The sequence below is a fragment of the Hydra viridissima genome, unplaced genomic scaffold, assembly GCF_058129835.1.
Source record: "Hydra viridissima isolate aposymbiotic clone 2 unplaced genomic scaffold, HvirCarnegie_v1 scaffold_16, whole genome shotgun sequence".
In the NCBI taxonomy this organism is placed as follows: Eukaryota; Metazoa; Cnidaria; class Hydrozoa; order Anthoathecata; family Hydridae; genus Hydra; species Hydra viridissima.
The window spans coordinates 1,055,801-1,076,051 of record NW_028324315.1 but is presented as its reverse complement, the minus strand read 5'-3'; the positions used below and the strand labels follow the sequence as shown (position 1 = coordinate 1,076,051).

The window sequence follows — 20,251 nt, the reverse complement described above, 5'->3', positions numbered from 1 at the left end:
TGATACAGAACTTGTTTTTTCAACACTGTTGCAAAAATTATATCTGTGTAAAACTTATGTACTCCAGACTTTGTCATTTTTGGGAAAATGATCAGCAAACAGAATGCCAAACAATCTCATAAAAAAACCATATTTGAACTGCTTTGCCCTAAAAAGTTTTTTCATAACAAGTCTAGGTTTATTTGACTTAGCTGCACCCTTGAATTGGAATTCCTTCAACAAATTATTAATCTGTTTCCAAGAACCTGCTATCTGCCACACAACTTAATATCAGCTTCATCTTCAGCTTCATCTTCTTTGAACATCTTTCAAGAAAATCATACATAATATCGAGAGGAAGCAAAAAGATAAGGGTGAAAATTTTGGAAATTTTAAAGTGATGAACAATAGACAATGCTATAAGCTCAAAGAAAGATCTTCCTAAACCTTTTCTACAATAGAATTGCGATTACTGACAGTTTGTAACACATTATCTTTTAATGCATTTTAATGTTTTCAACCTGGGTTTAGTTATCATGCAGTAACAACATGGTCTAGAGGAATTTAAACTGTGTGTAAACCCCCAATGAGATGAGATCCTAAGTTATCTCCAAGAAAGCTAACAAAACATACAGGATAAAGTTTTTCTTGGATATCTACACCATTTATTGTAAATCATTCAGGTCATCTCTGAATACTTTAAGAATAGCAGGAAGGCTGAATTCTGTGATGTGTGTTGCTGAAGATAACAAAATAAGATTTAACTGATTTCTATACTTTTTTATGCAAATTTATAATAGAAAAATAAAGGGAGAATGTCTTGTTTGTTTGTTTTTTTTTGAGTGTGTTGCCACAAATGGTTTGAATTGGATCCAAAATTATTTGATAATAAGTCCTATACTTTCTAGATGCTTAGCAAAAAAATTATTCCACTTTTCATGCACTAAAATTCCATGGATTTTTAGAGGATTTGTCATTGAATTTGTATTCATTACTGCAAAAAACTCTAACTGCTCAATCATATTAGCTGAAGAAAAACATTTGTTAAGATTTTCTTTGATTGGAACATAAATGTTTTTCTGAATTCGATAGAAAAACTTATTCAAGTTTTATCTAAGAAAACTCATTTATTTTAACAAAGATTTATAATTTGGATTAACTGAACATATTATAATAGATAAACCCATGATCTCATTGAAATCTTTTACCATGCATAAGTCACTGTTCACTGTTCATCATTCATCAAGTTCATTGAGTGTGCTTTCAGGAACAAATTTACTTAAAGCATATTTCAACTTCAAGTCACAAAGGAGCATTACATAGTTGAAAAACTTAACTTTCTCTTCCATATTTTGACTTTTAGTTGCATTGATATTATTAGCTATAACATGAAAATTGCTGGAAGCAAACATGGCATTTACATTTTTGCATAAGATGGATGTGATAAATATGACTGCTAATTTTCCTCTCATTTATGCCCTTGAAAATGCAGTAGTGCATTGGTAGATCATTTAGAAGTTATAAATAACTTATGTTTAAAATAACCTTATTGTCAATAAAATTTTTTTTTTTTTTTAATGAAATGCTTTTTATCATATGTTTATGTGTATATGTGTTTATCAAAATATCATTTACTTCAAGTATTTAACTTGCAATAGTCCAGGAGAAGAGCTATGGTCCTGAATAAAATCTGGAACAAATTCTGAAGTATGAAGTCAAAAGTTATTGTTAAAAAATAACACAGCTACAACATTAGCATTAGCTTACAAAAAATACTTTATAGTTATTATTTTATATTATAAATTAAGTTATAATTATGATATATAAACTATATATATATATAAGATGTAAATGTTGAATACACAGAAAAAACAGGCATTTTTAATTAAAATTTTTATTCTATTTCATTTATTATAAACAGTAATTTAGTCACGTGCGAACCACTTATTAGAAAAACACTAAAATACACTAAAAGGTCATCCATTAGGTACGTACGCAAATAAATTTAGAATTTTGACTTCCCCTGTTGCGTTAAAAAAGTCGTTAAAAAAGTTTATTAACTGTGAAATCTGCGCATGCGCAAAATAAAAACAACTTTTTTAACGCCATAAGGCGTTAAAAAAGTTTTCCTGTTAAAAAAGTATTCAAAATGGTACCGTCAACCGGGGTAACTTTGGTCGCCGGGGTGACTTTGGTCAACTGTTGATTTTTTTTTAAATTCATAAAATTTAACAAAGATAACATGTTTTAATTTTGTTAGAGATACCAAAAATATATGTAAACTACTATTTCAACAATTTTGGTATATCAACAGTTTTTGTGAATATAGTACAGTTACTTCGTAGACTACATTGAGTTTATTTTGGCGTTTTTTGATATTTCTGATACATTTATTGAGCCATTTTTATTCTTAGCCGATGAAAATGCCGAGGAAATATAAGCGAAAGCCTGGTTCAACAGCATATGCAATTACATACAGTCAAGAAACGTTGTCTAATGCTATGAAAGAATGTTTAACTGGAAGAATGAGCGTGAGAAAGTCTAGTCGACAGTTCGGAATATACGTTTCCCATTTGCTTCAACCGCTGGACGTTGCTGTTTTCCGTCCGCTAAAGATAGAAACGCGCATCAAAGAATCAATACCAAAAAATCAGTTCCCCGGTCTTCTTGCTCTACTGCAACGTTAATTGAAAATTGATAATTTGAGATCTGAATTCAAGGCTAGTAAAATATTTCCCTTCGATAAAGAAATGGTCATGAAACGTTTGCCACAGGTTAACAAAGACATTGGAGGAGGTACCGGTAGTACTGTTAAGGAAGTATTCAATGAAGCTATAGCAGGTCTATTAGTGAAACATTGTGGACAGGATGGGAAAACAAAGCGCACCAGAGGAAAAAAGATCACACCTGGCAAAGCGATAACACCGCAAGATCTGGTGAATAACACAACTCCTACCACATCAAAGAATAACAATAACACCAAGAATAACAAGAAAAGAGTAATAGTTGAACAAGTGTCATCATCCTTAGATGACGATGATGACCTACTAGAAAATGACTTTTTATGACTTTTGCACAATAACAGGGATCTAGTTGCAAAATTTTCTGTCCACTTAAATGTTTTTTTCATGCTTCTCTAAGGACTGATAATTTTTTAAAACTCCAAAGTGACCAATGTTACCCCATAGCAGGAGTATTATTGATCAAACATAATAAAAACCTGGGGTAACATTGGTCACTTTTCGGCGGTTAAAAATAATTGTAATAAAAAAATGAAAAAAAATAAATATATAGCCCTATAGCCAAGACCTATAATGTTATTACCAAAAGAGAAAACTGTAATAAAGTTAATAAGATTCAGAGATGTTTAAGAAAAACTGCCAAAACTGACCAAAGTTACCCCGGTTGACAATACTCTTTTATTTGCGCAAACCTCAAATCCACAACAGAATATGCTTTGAAATTTTGATTAAGGCATTGGGAGACGTTCTTTTTTTATTTTTGAGCTATAGCTCAAAAACAGAGTTTCAATTATTTTTCCCAAATTTTTTTTCCCGCAATTTTCTAATTCTACAAAGTTAAACTTTTTTTAAAACATTTTTTTTTTTCATTTGACCTCATCATATTATCAAAGCTTTTAAACTCCTATATAAACTATATTTCATGAAAAAATAGAACATAGATACTCACTTCTAAAAGAATTATACTGAAACTGATACTTTAACCAGTTCTCTCAAAGACAAAAACATGGAATATTTTTTTATTTTAAAATTTGTTTATATAAAAAATAGGCTGAAGAGACAAAATCAAATATTTTTAATTTCTCATATTATAGTTCAGAAACATTAACATTTCACCATTAGCTCCTGTTAAGCTATTTCTCTTTGCAGTATATACATTTCCACCAATACTTAAACGTCTTTCACTCTTCACAGAAGACGGTAGGCAGCTTAAATACTTTAAAGCAAGCTTTGCTAATAGTGGCATTTTGGTTTTCTGTGATTTCCACCACAACAAAGGATTGCTTTCTTTGTCAATAAGGTCTTTATTTGAGTAGAGTTGAATTTCGTTTAATAGTTTCATTTGAAATTAATGTTTGTGGTTGGCAGATTTGTTTAGAATTAAATCCTACAAGCTCTTCAAAGCAATTGTCAAAACCCATTTCTACTATATTTTTGTATTCATTTAGTACTGTAGCATTATTTGCATATTCTGAGTCAATATTTTCAATGTCACAAGCTGCAGACCGATCATTTTCAGTAACTTTGATATTTTTTATATTTTTATGGGTTTTAATAAGTTGAATGGTTATGTTCTCAATACTTGTTTTAGCAGCTGAGAAGGTGTTTTCATTTTTGAACATTTTTGATTTGAATCTGGGATCAAGAAATGCTTACAAGATGATGTTATAGTTATCAATATATTGTTTGAATTTATTCTCAATTGAATTAGTTAAATCAGTTATCATCAATTGAAGCTTTATTAATGAAATGTTTCAAAAACTGTACCTGTGGTATAATATCTGAGACAATAGAATCTCTTTCACTCAAGAAAACTGTTGTTGTTTGGAAATTTTTTAGCAAATCACTAAATTGTCTAGTTATTATCCATTTGTTTGCATTTAATGAAGGAAGCTTACCAGTTTCAAGTGCATATATGGTTAGAGGTTTTCTTTGTTCATAAATTTGTTCTAACATATGATAGGTACTATTCCACCTTGTTGGAACATTTTGAATAAATTTGTGCTTAGGAACATTGTTTGCTTTTTGAAGAGCTTAAATTTATGGCAGGCTTGGGGAGAATGGCTGAAATGCCCAACAATTGAATGGCAGTTTGTAATAAAATTCTTGACTACTGTTTGTTCAAAAATAAACTCATTAATTACTAGTTGCAGTGTGTGTAAAAAACAAGGCATACTATCGTATGGGCTATCTTTAATAGCCTTAACAATATTTGCACCATTTTCTCCAGCTATTTAATGAATTTTTGAAGGTGATATTTTAAATACAGCCATAAAATCATCAATCAATTCAGCAATATTTGCTGCTGTATGCCGCTCAGGAAATAGAGCTACTCTAAGTACAAGTTTTCTGATTAAATGTTTTGTCTAAACAGTGACGTGTCAGGCTCATGAAGCTTTCATTTGAACTACTGGTCCATATATCAGTAGTAAAGCTTATGAACTCAGCAACATGGACAGCCATTTTTAATATAAAGTATAAAATAATTTCATCAATTGAGTAAACATGGACAGCTATTTTTAATGTAAAGTATAAACTACTTTTTATCATTTTACATACCCTAATAAAACAATACAACTTTTTTAACGTCTAATTTCATTCACTAACGAACGCTTTTTAACCACAATGCGCATGCGTAACGCATGCGCAGAACTATTTGTTAACTTTTTTATCGACTAACTTTTTTAACGCAACACCCCCTCTCTGACAATACGTACTTTTTGAAAACCCCATCCCCTAAATAGTACGTACGCTTTTGATCAAATCCCCTTCCTCCCCCACCCCCCCCTTTTCTTTTATGAATTAAAAATATTGATTGGAGTGGAATTCTCTGTAAAAACTTTTATTTCCCTTTTATGGTTCATCTTAGGTAGTTTACTGCCATGGCTTTATAAAATCCAGGTGCTGGTACCACTAGCCGAAAACGAAACGAGGGTGTTCAGTTTTCAATTTGCTTGTAGTGTTTATCTTTACATTATAAAGTTTAAAAAAAACTATAAATAATTATTTTAAAATAAATGTTGTACAATAATTTCAAAAATAGATATTTTTATAACTGAAGTTTAAAGACACTTTCGAACTTTGGCTTTTTGGCTTTTTAAACTTGGGTAACAAATTTGAGTAAGCTTGTTACCCAAGTTTATAAGACAACATCGGTGCATTAAAGCCATTTTTTATAAGAACACATTGTTTAAAAAAGCACATTGTTGTATTGAACCAATTGCTTTTAAGACAACCTTGTTGTGCTAATTAATTTAAAATTGAAATATGAAGACATTCCAAGATTAATTTTATACTTTATAATGATCTTGAAAAGTTTTGAAAAAAAAAAAAAAAAAATATGGAGAGAAAAAAAACATGTAAATAATATCACCAACTTTTTGATGATTTATTAGTTTACTGATAACCGGCGATGTAGGGTGCATGGGGCAAGACTATCCTGACCCCCACCCCACCCTCAAATATTTATGTAGGTAAATTGGAATCTTAAGTCGGAAAACTAATTTTTTTTTTTATTGGTTACAAAGCAAATTTCGGAAAAGGAGAACTTTCTATTTCTTTACTGAATTACTTTATGGACGATTCCTAACAGCGTCTGTTAAAATGTCTTACAAAACAATCTAAAACTGTCGGACACCGTTACAATAACGATGTAAAGTAACTTTACACCATTTTGTATAAGATTTTGTATAAAACACCGTTTTTTAAAAAAGATGTAATCTTGTAAATTATCATTTTATAAAAAGCTGTAAAATAACTTTACACCGATTTAGACCATTTTTTAAAAAGGTGTAAAGGTAGAAAAATTTTACAATATTAAACTTTTTACAGATTTTTGAAACGGTGTTGTGAATAAAAATATTTTATACCATTTTGATAAAAAAAAACATACCTTAAGAGTGTATAATTTTACACCAAAATTTAAATATAAATTTAAACTTTTTGTTTAAATTATTTTGAATAAACACCGTTTGAAGGGCGCGTTTTAAGGCGCCCTGATGCTCTAATTTGATTTTTTGTATTACAATTTTTAATGGAGACACATGTAATTGAGACACGAATTGTTGGTTACTACATTACTAATGTGTAAAAAAATAGCTCCTCATAACATAAAGTAAAAGTATGATGATTCAAAAAAATGCAGATTTTAATTGTCCAAAAATATTTTACTACTAAAACCCTTTTTTATTGAAATTTATTTTATGTAAGCTGATGGTCTTTAATAGTTTGGAACTATGACAAGTACACAGCTTTTTTGTTTTGCAAATAATGCTATAAGAACTTGAACCAGTGGAATGACAGACCAAATGATGATTGGAAGAATTTTAGTAAACCCTTATGATGTTTTAAGCAATTTCGTCTTTTTTGTAAACATTTCAAGGTGAATCTTTCATGCAAATGTATGGAACTTAATTTGAAAGAACCCTTGATATTAACGACTCCAACATGTTAAACATGCTGTTCAAGGTGGAGATAGAGAAAGAACGTGCTGTTCAAAGTGGAGAAAAAACTTAAAATAAGTAACGAACTCATTTTAAAATGTGTTGCCACTTTTTTTTGCTCCTCATCATCAACATCGACATAAACCATGATGTTTTTTTTCTTTTTTTTATGAAAAAAAAAACAAAAAAATAAAAAATACAATTTTTTAATTTAAGAAGAAAAAACTTTATTTTGAAAGGTAATTGAATAACCCATCCTAATTGATATTGTCTATGAAGAAACGAATATATCGGAGTATTAGGTGCTAAAAGGTTCCATTCTTGGAGTAACCTATCCAATAATTCGGTTTGTCTTTTAGCTTGAACGAGATCGAAGAAGTATCAGATTAAAAAGTTCTAGGGGTTTTAAAATTATTTTATCAGAACATGTTGATGGAGTGGTAGGACACAATTGAAAGGAGAGGGGGGGGGGGGGGAAGAAATTGACTTAGGATAGGCCTAAATAATTCCTAGACTTAAATAAAGTGCAGGTTTTTAATTGCACTTTTTAAAAAGAATACAGATCCATACTCATTAGAAAAAAAAAGCCATTGAAAGCGATTCGTCTAACTTTATTCAGAAAGAACGCACTCGAAAGTTTTGGTTGACACCTAAAGGGAAAATTAATGAAATCTAAAAAAGCTGCATAGTTAAAACCCTTTTTTCGAAGATAAAATTAAAACAAAAAAGTTGTTATACCTTTTTTCTGGTATCTTTGGCTGCAAACTTTCCTGCTCTAGGCCCGTATTCTGTTCCTAGAGCTTTCTCTGCAATTTCTTCGAGCCATTCTGGAACTATCTGCTCTGACTAATAATTAAACTTTTGTGTTAAATGCAAACACAATTCTTAGTGAAAAAAGTAAACGTAATAAAATGCGAGATTTTCACAGAAAACTAAGAAACTTACCACAGATAAGGTTTTTACTAATCCTCTTGCAATATCATCATCTCGGCCCTCAACAAAGAAGGATATCGACTTTCCTCTGTTACCAGCTCTTCCCGTTCGTCCAATTCTATATATATAAGTTGATACATCGCAAGGTAAATCATAATTGATTACGGCTTTTACTTCAACAATATCTAGACCTCGTGCTGACACGCTTGTGCACACCATTATGGGCTTTATACCAGTGTTAAACTGATGCAATCCGTACTCTCGGTCCGTTTGACTTCGATCTCTAAAGTAGTTTTAAAGGATCAGATTTTTGTTAAGACTGTAATGTTTAAAACCTGTCATTTTTTTTAATTAAAAACGAAGATCTCGTATTTAATCCAAAAAATACAAAAAAAAAAAAAAAAATACAGCAAACAATACACCAAACAAAAACTTCATCAACTAGCAACCAAACATGATTAAGAAACACAACTTTTGATAAATATAAACAATACAATCAATACTTGTGAAATACAGTCACCGGAAAGCCGCACCGGCACAAAAACTTTGACAAACTTCTTGTTTCAGTTATTGTTTCCACAAATACAATTGTTTTACTCTTTTCTTTTACTTCTTCGACTAAAATGTCAACAAGCATTTTTATCTTTGGCAGGTTCTGCTGAACTTTGATAAAATGCTGATCAATCAAACTGGAGGATCCATCAACTTTGCCCACACAGATGAAAATAAAGTTAGCTTTGATAAATTTCTTGAGGATTCCTATAAAAGCTGTTCTTTTACTTTTTTCTGGTTTATTTTTTACAGCATCGCGGAGGTCGGTCACCTTTTCAGGTAACGTAGCACAAAATAAAGCTGTCTGTCTTTCTTTTGCAGATGGTAAAAACTTAAATAGCTCTTTAAGCTCAGAAATGAAGCTACTTCCCAGCATTAGGTCTCCCTCATCCAAAACTAATACTTTGATAGTGGATAACAAATCCTATGTTCAAGTTTAAAAAGTTTTAAAATACTTTAAGAATTTAAAAGCTACGACATAAATATTCTACATTACTGGCTCGCTAATATATTATATTTTTATAACAGCTAATAACACAGTTTTACAGTGTAAAACAGGTCAAACAAAGCTACTTAACATCGTAATTCTGTTAGAAATTAAAACCTTGGATAACGTAAATATTTGGTTTGGTTGAAAAAATAAATTAGATTCATACCTCATCCAGTTCAAGAAAATGCAAAACTCGACCCGGTGTACCAACTAGTATGTCGAAGCCAAGATTAACGTCACGCCGGTTTTTTTCTACACCCGTTCCACCGTACACGCAACAACACCTAATACTAGTTTCTTCGGTTAATTGTTTGATGTCGCGATAAATTTGAATTGCAAGCTCGCGAGTTGGTGTAAGTATAAGAGCATAAGGTCCCTCATTTTTGCTTCTTGATAAAATCTTTGCAAAGATTGGTAATAAAAAAGCTGCCTGTAAAATTTTATTAATTAGAAATAAACTTTAAAATTTTATTAAAATTCATTTTTTTTTATTAACTAAATAAAAATAATAAAGTCAATAAAATTCTTTATAGATCTTATGTTTACCGTTTTCCCTGAGCCTGTTTGAGCACAAGCCACGAGATCTAAACCTGCCATCATGACCGGAATACCATATTTTTGAATCGGTGTTGGTTTCTTGTAAAATGACTTATTATTAATTATTGATGGAGGTAACTCTTTCAGATCCTGAAAGCTTCCAATTGGGTCAGGTAAACGCACATCGTCTGGTCCAGAAATATTTACATTTAACTTATCGTAAGTGTGAAAAAATATACCTGGTTGTCGAATATCACTATCAACTGGTAAAAATGTATTGCACTTGCAGTCTCTCTTGCATTTAGAACACTGTTCGTGACAAACAAAGCATTTAGTGTCCTTGCAACTTAAATTTGGACATGTCGACAAACTCAAGCCTATAATATTATGCAAAAACGTTCGGTTTCTTGTCAGACATTTAAGTAAACGAATTTCTCTGTGTAAGCAAGAAAGCAGCAATAACAACACAGTGAGAGAATCATTTTTTTTTTTTTCAAATTTCCTCGTTTTTTAAATTTTTTAAGAACTCATATTCTTTTAAATTCCTTTTTTAAAATAAAATGAGGGTGAATGTACCTTGAAGAAGGTCAGCCAGTTCTTTATCGTCCATTGTTCAAGGTTATGCTATAAAACAAGTTGATTCTGAAAAAGGAAAAATAAGACGTTTACCAGAAAAAATCTGCGCGTGATCTGATGTGGTGTTTACGGAAACCGTACATCATTTAAACTAGCTAATTGTTTTAAAATGTGATTGTATTAATGTTGTTCAAAATTTAAACAACTCTGTTATTAAAACAATTAGCTTTAATTGAAATGTCATCAAATCAAGATAAGAAGCGAGAAAATATTTTGCATTTTCTTGTTGAAAATCCTGGTGTATCAAACAAAACAATTTCTAAAGAGCTGCAGATTGCTTTGAGGACAGTGCAGAGCGTTGTGAAACGATTTAAGGACACTGGTACAATCATAAGAAAATCAGGAAGTGGAAGAAAAAAATGTTTTGTTAGACGAGATCTTGGTAAAAAGGTAAAAGATGCCTTAGACAGAAAACCAGAGGTTTCTGTTCGAACATTAGCGAATAAATTTAAGACAAGTGCTTCCACTATACAAAACGTAAAGAGAAATTGTTGTAATAAATCTTATAAAAAGAAAAAAGTTCCTCGTCGTGAAGAAAAGCAAGAAAATGTCGCAATTCGATGTTCAAAGCTGCTCTATAAAAAATTATGTGCTAAAAAATCTTGTTTGATTATTGAAGATGAAACCTATTGTGCTGTATATTTCCGATCTCTTCCAAGACAACAATATTATTCAGCAATTAATCGCAAGAAACTGAATTCCAAATATAAATGCATTGGAATGCAAAAATTCGCTAAAAAATTTTTAGTTTGGCAAGCAATTTGTGAATTTGGTAAAAGAAGCTCTTGTTTTGTGACTACGGGAACAATTAACACCAAAATATACATAAAAGAATGCCTCAAGAAACGTCTTTTGCCGTTTTTAAGAACACACACGGGTAGCCCGTTATTTTGGCCCGATTTAGCATCATGTCACTACTCTGGGACAACTTTAAACTGGCTTAGAGAACATAAAGTAGATTTCGTTGAAAAACACTGCAATCCACCAAATTGTCCCGAACTACGTCCTATCGAAAGATATTGGGCTCTTGTCAAAAGAAAACTAAGGTTCAATATAAAAGAAGCCAAAAACATTAAAGACTTCAAAAATAAATGGATGAGAGCTACTAAGAAAGTTCAACCGAAGATTGTGCAAAAGCTGATGTCGAGTGTAAAACCCAAAGTGCGTGCGTTCTCACGTACAAAACTTCATATACTTTCTTAAGTGAAATTTAAAAATATTAGTATATGCACTTTCAAACTATACATAACATTCAATATCGAAATACAATAATTAGATAAATATCCTTTATAATGTCCGCGCAGATTTTTTCTGGTACATGTCTTACTGTAAAAAGTTTTAAAACAATCAACAAAATGTTAAATCTTTTTCTTGCGCCTATTCATTTTTATTCATCCCAACACTCTATATATATTCCTATATGTCCTATTATTCTTTATATAATAGAACCATGGATTGCATTCTAACTGAAAACATTAATTTAAAAAAAATTAACCAAAAGCTAATTTCTTTAAAACCTTCTCCTTTAAGGTGAGTTTCCACTCATCTGTTTTAGGTACGGGAAAGGGAAAGGAATGGGAAAATTAATCACATGAGCATGCGCAGCTTGTAATTTAATTTGAAAATTAATTACTGCGCATGGTCAAGTGATTACTTTTCCCATCCCGTTCCCTTTCGCGTAGCTAAAACGGATGAGTAGAAACTCATCTTTACACATGCGGTGTTCATTGTAAACCTGGGGCCAATGCTATAAACAATTCGAATTTTTTTTCGAGAAAAAAAATCTTTCGTAAAAACGCAATTTTTTAAGTAAATTATTTTTTCGTAAAAAAATGCGTAAACTCGAAGAATTTATCGGTGTTTGTATTTTTTTCAGCCATAGCTATAAAGCATAAAACATATACGTCACTAAAATTCACGGACTTTTTTATCCGTCATTAATAGCAATTTTTATTTTAATTTTTATTTAGTAGGCCTACTTAATAAAATTTATTAGTAATTAAGTAGGCTGTGCTGCCTATTCTATTTTTATAAATGTTTTTACATTCTAGTATTAAAATTAAAATAGGAACATGATTTAATTTTTTCGGATGAAAACTTAGATTTCGAAGTTGCAGAAAATGAGCTTCGCCACCGATTGCCTTGAGAGGTTGGTGTTTAAAACATTACTTAAAATTGCTAAATTTTGATGTTTTTTTAATGACTTTTTATCGAACAATATCAGAAATCATACTAAATAGGCGCAGAAATCATATTTTTGTTTTGTTTTTCAATTTCATTTTAGTTTAATGGTTGCTTTTTTAACCGAGATGTTTCTGAAAACGATTTTCGAGAGCAGTATCGAGTCCCAAGAGTTTTATTAGATTTTAAGAAACTAGGCTTAAAGATGATTTGCAACATTATACTAAGCGAAATAAAAGCATTTCAGTACGTTTCCAGATAATGGTCTTTCTTCATTTTATCGGCACAAATGTTTTTTTTCATGTTCTCAGAGACTGTCATGGAATCTCTACCAACACAATTTATCGTTTTATACACAGTATAGTGTATAAAATGTTAGTGTATATAATTTTAGTGTATTAAGTTAATAAAACTATTGAAAGTATATATATATATATATATATATATATATACACACAAAATTGATATATACTATACATTACCTCATTTTATCATTGTTAATTTTAAATATTGTAATATATCTCTGCTGTTGCTACTGTTTTTGAATATAATGATTAAATTGCAATTATTATTACCTTTGTTATATATCATTAGCACTATTAGTAGTTTACTTCACATTAGTTTATAACTATTTGTGTGTAAACTTGAATGTAAAATCTTTATTTAGAAATATATGATTAATTGATTACATACTTATATTATGTTAATATATACTATATATTACATACTTATACTAAAACATTTGTATATATATACATTAGGCTGGATCATAAAAATTAATTTTTTTTAGAATTTGTGAAAAGTGGCGTGATATAGTGTTGTTTAATATTTACAAAAAAAATATTTCTAAAGAATTGATTATACTTTGCATTTTTAAGTTTTAAGGTTTTATATGCTAAGTATATTTACTTTAGTACATGCATTAACTGAAGCATGCATTTAACCCTAATACTAGATATAATCCCAAGGTTATGAAATTGAACCAAACCTATACCTACCTAACTAAATTAACCCTAATGATATGATTAACTCCAACGCTATTATAACTTTATATTATTATATTATTCTATTTTTATATGATTGTTTATTAATTTCTGCTTTTATCAACTGATTGCAGAATTTATCCGTCTCATCTTGTATTTTTAGAAATTAACTGAAATTCTGATATGTTATAAAATTGTAAAACAATAATGATTTCAAGATCTAAAGCTTCAAAGAATCGTCATATACTTTTTGGAGAAGGTCGTGAATTACCCAATTTTTGCTTGCCAACCCACAAGCAAGTAGGCAAAGCTTACTTGTCTGAGAAGAATTATGAAACTGAACCACTACGGTCTGTTTGTAAGAGACTAGCAGAGAAACTTTCTCAGATATGGATTAAAGCATCAGTTCCTACTATAAGTCTTCGAGGCATAGAATTACAGCTGGAGAAGTACATAGGCAATGTTCAGAAAATGATTCGATCAAAGTCTGCAACAGTCAAACAAGATGAAATAGAAAAAGATCTTGACACATTGTTTGACATTTGTTCGTGTAAATGCAAAGAACTTTCGTCTTGTTGCTGTCCAATGGTTCTGAAGGTGCCAGCAATTGAGCATGACTTCCTAACTGATCAACGCACTATACGTGTTGGCAGAATAGCTGGAATCGACAAGAAGGAATCCGCACGTGCTGAGAGGCGTTTAAAACGAAAATCTGTTTCATTATCAAAGGAAGAGACTGCAGTTAAGTGTGCCAGAGTCGTTGAAGCATCTGATAATAAATCAGATAATGAAACAGACAACAATTCTGACACCGAAACTTATTCCCCTTCCGTATCAGATGTCGATACCGAAGTCACATCTACTCGTCTGAAAAACCGCTGTTTAAAAAATATTGCTCTACAAGCAGATGGTTTTGGCATATCAGATAGAGCAGTTGCCGCGATTGTATCAGCAACTCTGGTTGATTTTGGTATAGAACATATGGGGCCAGTGGATCGGAATAAAATTCGCAGAGAACGAAAACTACTGAGAACATACTGTAAAAATGCTGATTGTAGAATTACTGGATTGTATTTTGATGGAAGGAAAGATCAGACTTTAAAACTTGAGGGGGATAGGCAGACTGTGATTTCTGAGGAACATATTTCCATTTTATCAGAGCCAAATTCAAAGTATGTTGATCATTGTACGCCAACAAGTGGATCAGCCAAATCCATTGCAGATTCAATAATTGATACTGTTGACTGCACGAACCTTGTTTGTATTGGTTCTGATTCAACTAACGTTAATACTGGTTTAAACAATGGAGTTATACGCAGAATGGAAATTGAACTTGGTCGACCACTGCACTGGTCCATTTGTCTTTTACATCTGAACGAGCTTCCTTTGCGACATCTTTTTCACTCCTTAGATGGTGCAACAACTGGACCCCATTCATTTAATTGACCAATTGGCAAGTCTGTTTCAATGTCTGTTAAGAAACCCATAGTCAGCTTTGCCATACTTGTTGGTGAACCTATTATATGCAATGAGCAGTTGTTAAGCAGTGATCAACTGTACTTTTTCGAAATTGTTAATGCGGTGAAGACAGGTGTTGTACCAGATAGATTTAATTCTAGAACACCTGGGCGACTAAACCATGCAAGGTGGTTGACACTAGCAAACCGTGTTCTACACCTCTATATATCTACTGAAGATCCATCAAATGAACTAATACTTTTTGCTAAATTTATTGTGAATTCATATGCGGTTGTTTGGTTTGACATTAAAAAACATTCAAACTGCTGGAATGCTGCTCCACACTATTATAAAATGATAGAAACATCACGATTTCTTCCTGTGCGTTATCGAATAATTGTTCAGCAAGTTTTGAAGCGCAATAGCTACCCGGCTCATATCGAGAGCATTATTCTGGCTATGCTCAAAGACAACCGTCAAGTGATCCGTAAGCTTGCGTTGAAGAGAATTCTTCGTGCTCGTGAAGATGACATACCAAATCGAAAATTTCAACTCCCTGAGATACGATTTCAAGCGACTACTGATTGACTGGCAAACACAGCCCCGCTTGGAACCTGCTCTGACAAAACATATTCCAACTGTAAAAATATTGGCATGGCTTTCATATTTTTGTTTTATTTTTCAATTTCATTTTAGTTTAATGGTTGCTTTTTTAACCGAGATGTTTCTGAAAACGATAGTTTTCTGAAGATGTCGTGAATAAAGTCTTCAAGACGTAATTGAAGGTGTGTGAAGGCGTGTTTGAAGGTGTGTTTGTGTGAAGGCGTGTTTGAAGGTGTGTTTGTGTGAAGGCGTGTTTGAAGGTGTTAATATTTTTAGGTGTTAAGGTATTTAATTATTAATGCATAAAATGTGTGAAAATGACGTGATTGTAAAAGTGTATAAAAAGAGTGTGTATTTTGTAAAATAATCGATTCGCAGTCAGATGTAAAATATATTATCAAGTTCAAAAAGTGACTCTTTAGTGTCTCAGGGAAAGTATAAATAATTCCCCACACTATTTGGTGGCGACTACTGCCAGGACGAACGAAACCTACGAGTTAGCGAAGAATGGACCAAGAGCAAATTTACCAGAGAGAAATCAACATGATAAGAATAAACATTAAAGGCATAGAACGCAACACGATTAATGGCGACAAATCAAGCATAATCTTAGCGCTGGACAAAATAACGAATTTATTGGGAAGATTTGAAATGGCAAAGGATGAGCTGACCAGAAAAATGCTCGACGACGGCGAAAACATCGATTCGGTAGAAGAATGGCTTTCGAAACCAGTAATGGAAGTAGAAGCAGTGATTGAAATCAAAAACAAAATGGTGGACAAGTTGGATTCGATAAACAAAAACGAATGCGTCAGAAAATTCGAGTATGAAAAACAAATCATGGAACAGCAGTTAACGATTAAAAAAGAAGCAGAACAAGCCTCATTGAGAAAACTTCAAAGCGAAGAAGAATGGTATCTAAAGAAACTAAAAATGAAAGAAACAATGCGTAAATCACTTGGAAACGAAAACGAAGCTACTCAGCAATCCGTCAAGCTACAAAAGTACACAATCACAAAATTTAATGGCGATTATAAGGACTGGTTGCGATTTTGGAATCAATTCACGGTAGAAGTCGACAACTCAAACATATCAAACATCAGCAAATTCAATTACTTACTGGAACTCGTCGAAGGAAAGCCCAGAGAGGACATACTTGGTTTACCACATTCGTTGGAGGGATACGATGAAGCTAAACGCATACTACAAGAAACTTACGGAAAAGATATTTGGGTTCACAAAGCATTGATTAAAGATTTGGAAGGATTGACGGCTAAACACAGCACGCACAAAATCAAAGAAGTTCACGACGTTTACAACAAGCTTGCGAGAACTGTACGAACATTGAAAACTATGCAGAAACTTCAAACGGCTCAATCATTCGTGTATTCATTGATGGATAAACTTGGACCAGTTCGTGAAATACTCACACAAAACGATGATGGATGGGAAGAATGGGGACTGGAGCAACTTGTCGAAAAGTTGCAAAAGTACATTAAAAGGAATCCGTTGAACTCAGCTTTTAACCCAAGCGACGAACAAACAAAGGGCGATAAAAAGAACACAAACGTGCAGTTAAGGTCCTATGAACATCGAAGCACTACATTCAAACAGTACAATGGCGGTCTTTATGACAAAGAAATCATGGCAACTAGTGGTAAGCATGGATGTATCTACTGTGGGTTACAAAATCACAAAAGCGAGGATTGCACAAAAGTGCTAACTGTTGCAAGACGCAGGGAGATTTTAACAAGCAAAAGATTATGTTACAACTGCGTTGGTTACGGACACTCGGCGGCAAATTGTAAATCAAGAGGATGCAGAAAGTGCAACAAAAAACATCACACGTCCATTTGTCAAGATGGGAACGCAACGATGGATGGTAAAATGGAAAACAAAAAAGAAACCATGGGAGCGGTGCTAAATGCAAGTACAACTATTCACCCGACAGTGATTGCAAAAGTAAATGGTGAAAAAGCAAGGATAATGTTGGATACGGGTGCTGGAAGTTCCTATATATGTACAAACTTGATTACGAAACTAAATCTGAAACCTACACGAAAGGAATATAAAAGTATTGAACAGCTCTATGGAACGGTGGACAAGCGTGTGGAAATCTATAACGTTACGATAGAATCAACAACGATACCGGAATTTCGAATTAAGGTTGAATGCACCAACGCAGAAAAAGAAACACTCACCTTTTTACCCAATCCGATGATTAAGGATGTTAAGAAGCATTTTGCAAGACTAAGGAGACTGAAATTTAGCGATGATGAAGGGAGTGACGAACTTCAACCTGTTCAAATTATACTCGGTGCTGCTGATTATCAACGTATAAAAACCACGGAACCGGTAGTTCTCGGAAAAAATCCGGATAAAGATCCAGGAGCAGAATTAACTATGTTGGGATGGACTCTTTCTGGGAGACGAACACAATTGAGTTCTGGTATTGAGAAAAGTTTCGTATTGAACACTGGTCGTGATGAGTTTGAGCAAATGTGTAGTTTAGAAGTACTTGGATTATCAGACACAAACAGTGAGTCAATGTTCCACCAAGACTTCAGCGAAAAACTGCATCAAACCGACGAAGGTTACTATGAAACCAGAATGCCGTAGAAAAGGGTATTGTTCAACTGCCAAACAACAGAAATCTGGCTCTTAAAAGATTGGGAAGTGTAACAACTCGATTGAAAAAACTTAAAAAACTAGAACAGTATAATGATATAATGATGGAACAAATCAATGAGGGAATATTGGAAATGGCACCAGAAAAACCTACGGGAGAAATTATTCACTACGTTCCTCATCAAGCAGTAATCAAAGAAAATGCTGAGTCAACGAAAATGAGAATAGTTTATGACTGTTCAGCTAGGAAAGACGCTCAATCACCTTCATTAAATGACTGTCTAGAAGTGGGACCATCGCTGCAACCTTTGATATTTGACATACTCATACGAAATCGGATGAATAAACTCTGCGTGTTAGCTGACGTGAAGAAGGCGTTTCTACAAATTAGAATACACGAAATGGATAGAGACGCACAACGCTTAATTTGGTATAAGGACTTAAAGAAAATGGAATTAACGGAGTTACGATTTACAAGGGTAATTTTTGGTTCAAGTTCAAGTCCTTACATTCTTGGCGCCACGATTAAAAAGCATATGTCAAAATACAAGGACATTTATCCAAAAACGGTGCTTGCTTTGGAAGAAGATACTTATGTCGATGATATACAGGCAGGTGGAGAAACAGAAGAAGAACTTATCAGGTTTAAAAATGAATCAACGCAAATCTTAATGGAAGCTGGGTTCCAGCTGCACAAATGGCATAGCAACGTCAGCAATCTGGAAAGCGACGCTGAGGCTAAATCAACAAAAATACTTGGGATTCCTTGGAACAAAGAATCGGATCAACTATCGATCGACTATACGGCATGCATCACTATCGGAAATAAAGGAGCAATAACAAAAAGGAAAATGCTATCAGCTCTCAATAGTGTCTTTGACATATTGGGATTTAGTGCACCTGTATTAATCACTAAAAAATTACTATACAGTCGAATATGCTTGTTAAAACTCGGTTGGGATCAACAAATTCCAAATGAACTTTTAGAAGAATGGAAAACCTGGATCAAGGCAATAAACATCAAGAGAACTATTTCAATTCCGCGGAGTGTCGTGTCTGGAAGAATCATTGAAATGGAGCTCCATGGATTTTCAGACGCAAGTAAATCAGCAGTATGTGCATGCGTCTACGTTGCAGTGAGTCATCAATATTCAAAAACAAGCAACTTACTTGTAGCAAAAGCACGGATTGCACCGAGGGATCATAGTATTCCAAGACTTGAGCTGGTAGCAGCGCACACCTTGAGCAAGTTAATGAATCATGTTAGGAAGACATTAACCAAGTATAATGTCATTGAAGTATATTATTGGGTTGACAGTACTGTGGTACTTTACTGGTTAAAAGAAAGGGGCAGTTGGTCACAGTTTGTCAGGAACCGAGTTCAGCAGATCTTATTGAATGGAGAAGTAAAATGGCTATATGTCCCAACAAAAGAAAACCCAAGTGATCTTGGAACAAGAGGAGTGAGTCCTGAGAAATTATCAAGCTTGTGGCTAAATGGACCTATATGGTTGAAACACAAGGAAAATTGGCCAATCCAACCAGAAATAATCGAAGCGCCGAATGCATCATGTGAAACTATTAGTGTGAAAGAGAACGTCGGTATGGCAACTTAAGAAATAAAGGGACATAATATATTTAAAGAAATATTGAGTAAACACAAGTATTGGAAGATCATAAGAATATCATCCTTTATAAAAAGGTTTATATACAATTGTCGAAATGAAGTAAAAATAACAGGACCGCTAAAAGCTGAGGAGATGATGGAAGCGGAGTTAATGAACATTAAGTTACTACAAGAAGCTGTTGCAATAAAGTCCGATGTGGAAGTTAAACAGGATGAGAAACAGCTTTGGAGATGTCACGGAAAAGTCTCTGGGTATAATCCGATATTTGTACCAAAAGGATTCCAACTAACTCTAAGAATTATTGAGCATCATCACGCAAAAACGCTACACGGGGGAGTAGGAGATACAATGAGTAGCATAAGAGAAAGATTTTGGATACCGAATTTGAGAGTTGCCGTAAAAAAGGTCATTCGTGAATGTAATCTATGTAAGAGATATAGAGTGAAGCCGCTTTTACCGC

General features: G+C 32.8%; 1 protein-coding gene and 1 pseudogene across 1 annotated transcript in view; one reads left to right on the top strand and one right to left on the bottom strand.

Annotated features, from left to right (window-relative positions):
• LOC149877227 (uncharacterized) overlaps positions 1–20,251 on the bottom strand; it is a 32,048-nt gene that overhangs the window by 9,572 nt on the left and 2,225 nt on the right. Inside the window, exons 2-8 of the mRNA XM_090074295.1 lie at positions 9,684–10,051; positions 9,304–9,567; positions 8,599–9,071; positions 8,108–8,378; positions 7,901–8,008; positions 7,776–7,812; positions 4,112–4,371 (exon numbers count right to left, since the gene is read on the bottom strand). Coding sequence (XP_089930421.1) covers positions 4,112–4,371; positions 7,776–7,812; positions 7,901–8,008; positions 8,108–8,378; positions 8,599–9,071; positions 9,304–9,567; positions 9,684–10,051 — 1,781 coding nt within the window. The remainder of the gene's footprint in view (positions 1–4,111; positions 4,372–7,775; positions 7,813–7,900; positions 8,009–8,107; positions 8,379–8,598; positions 9,072–9,303; positions 9,568–9,683; positions 10,052–20,251) is intronic.
• LOC149877228 (uncharacterized) lies at positions 14,456–15,520 on the top strand (annotated as a pseudogene).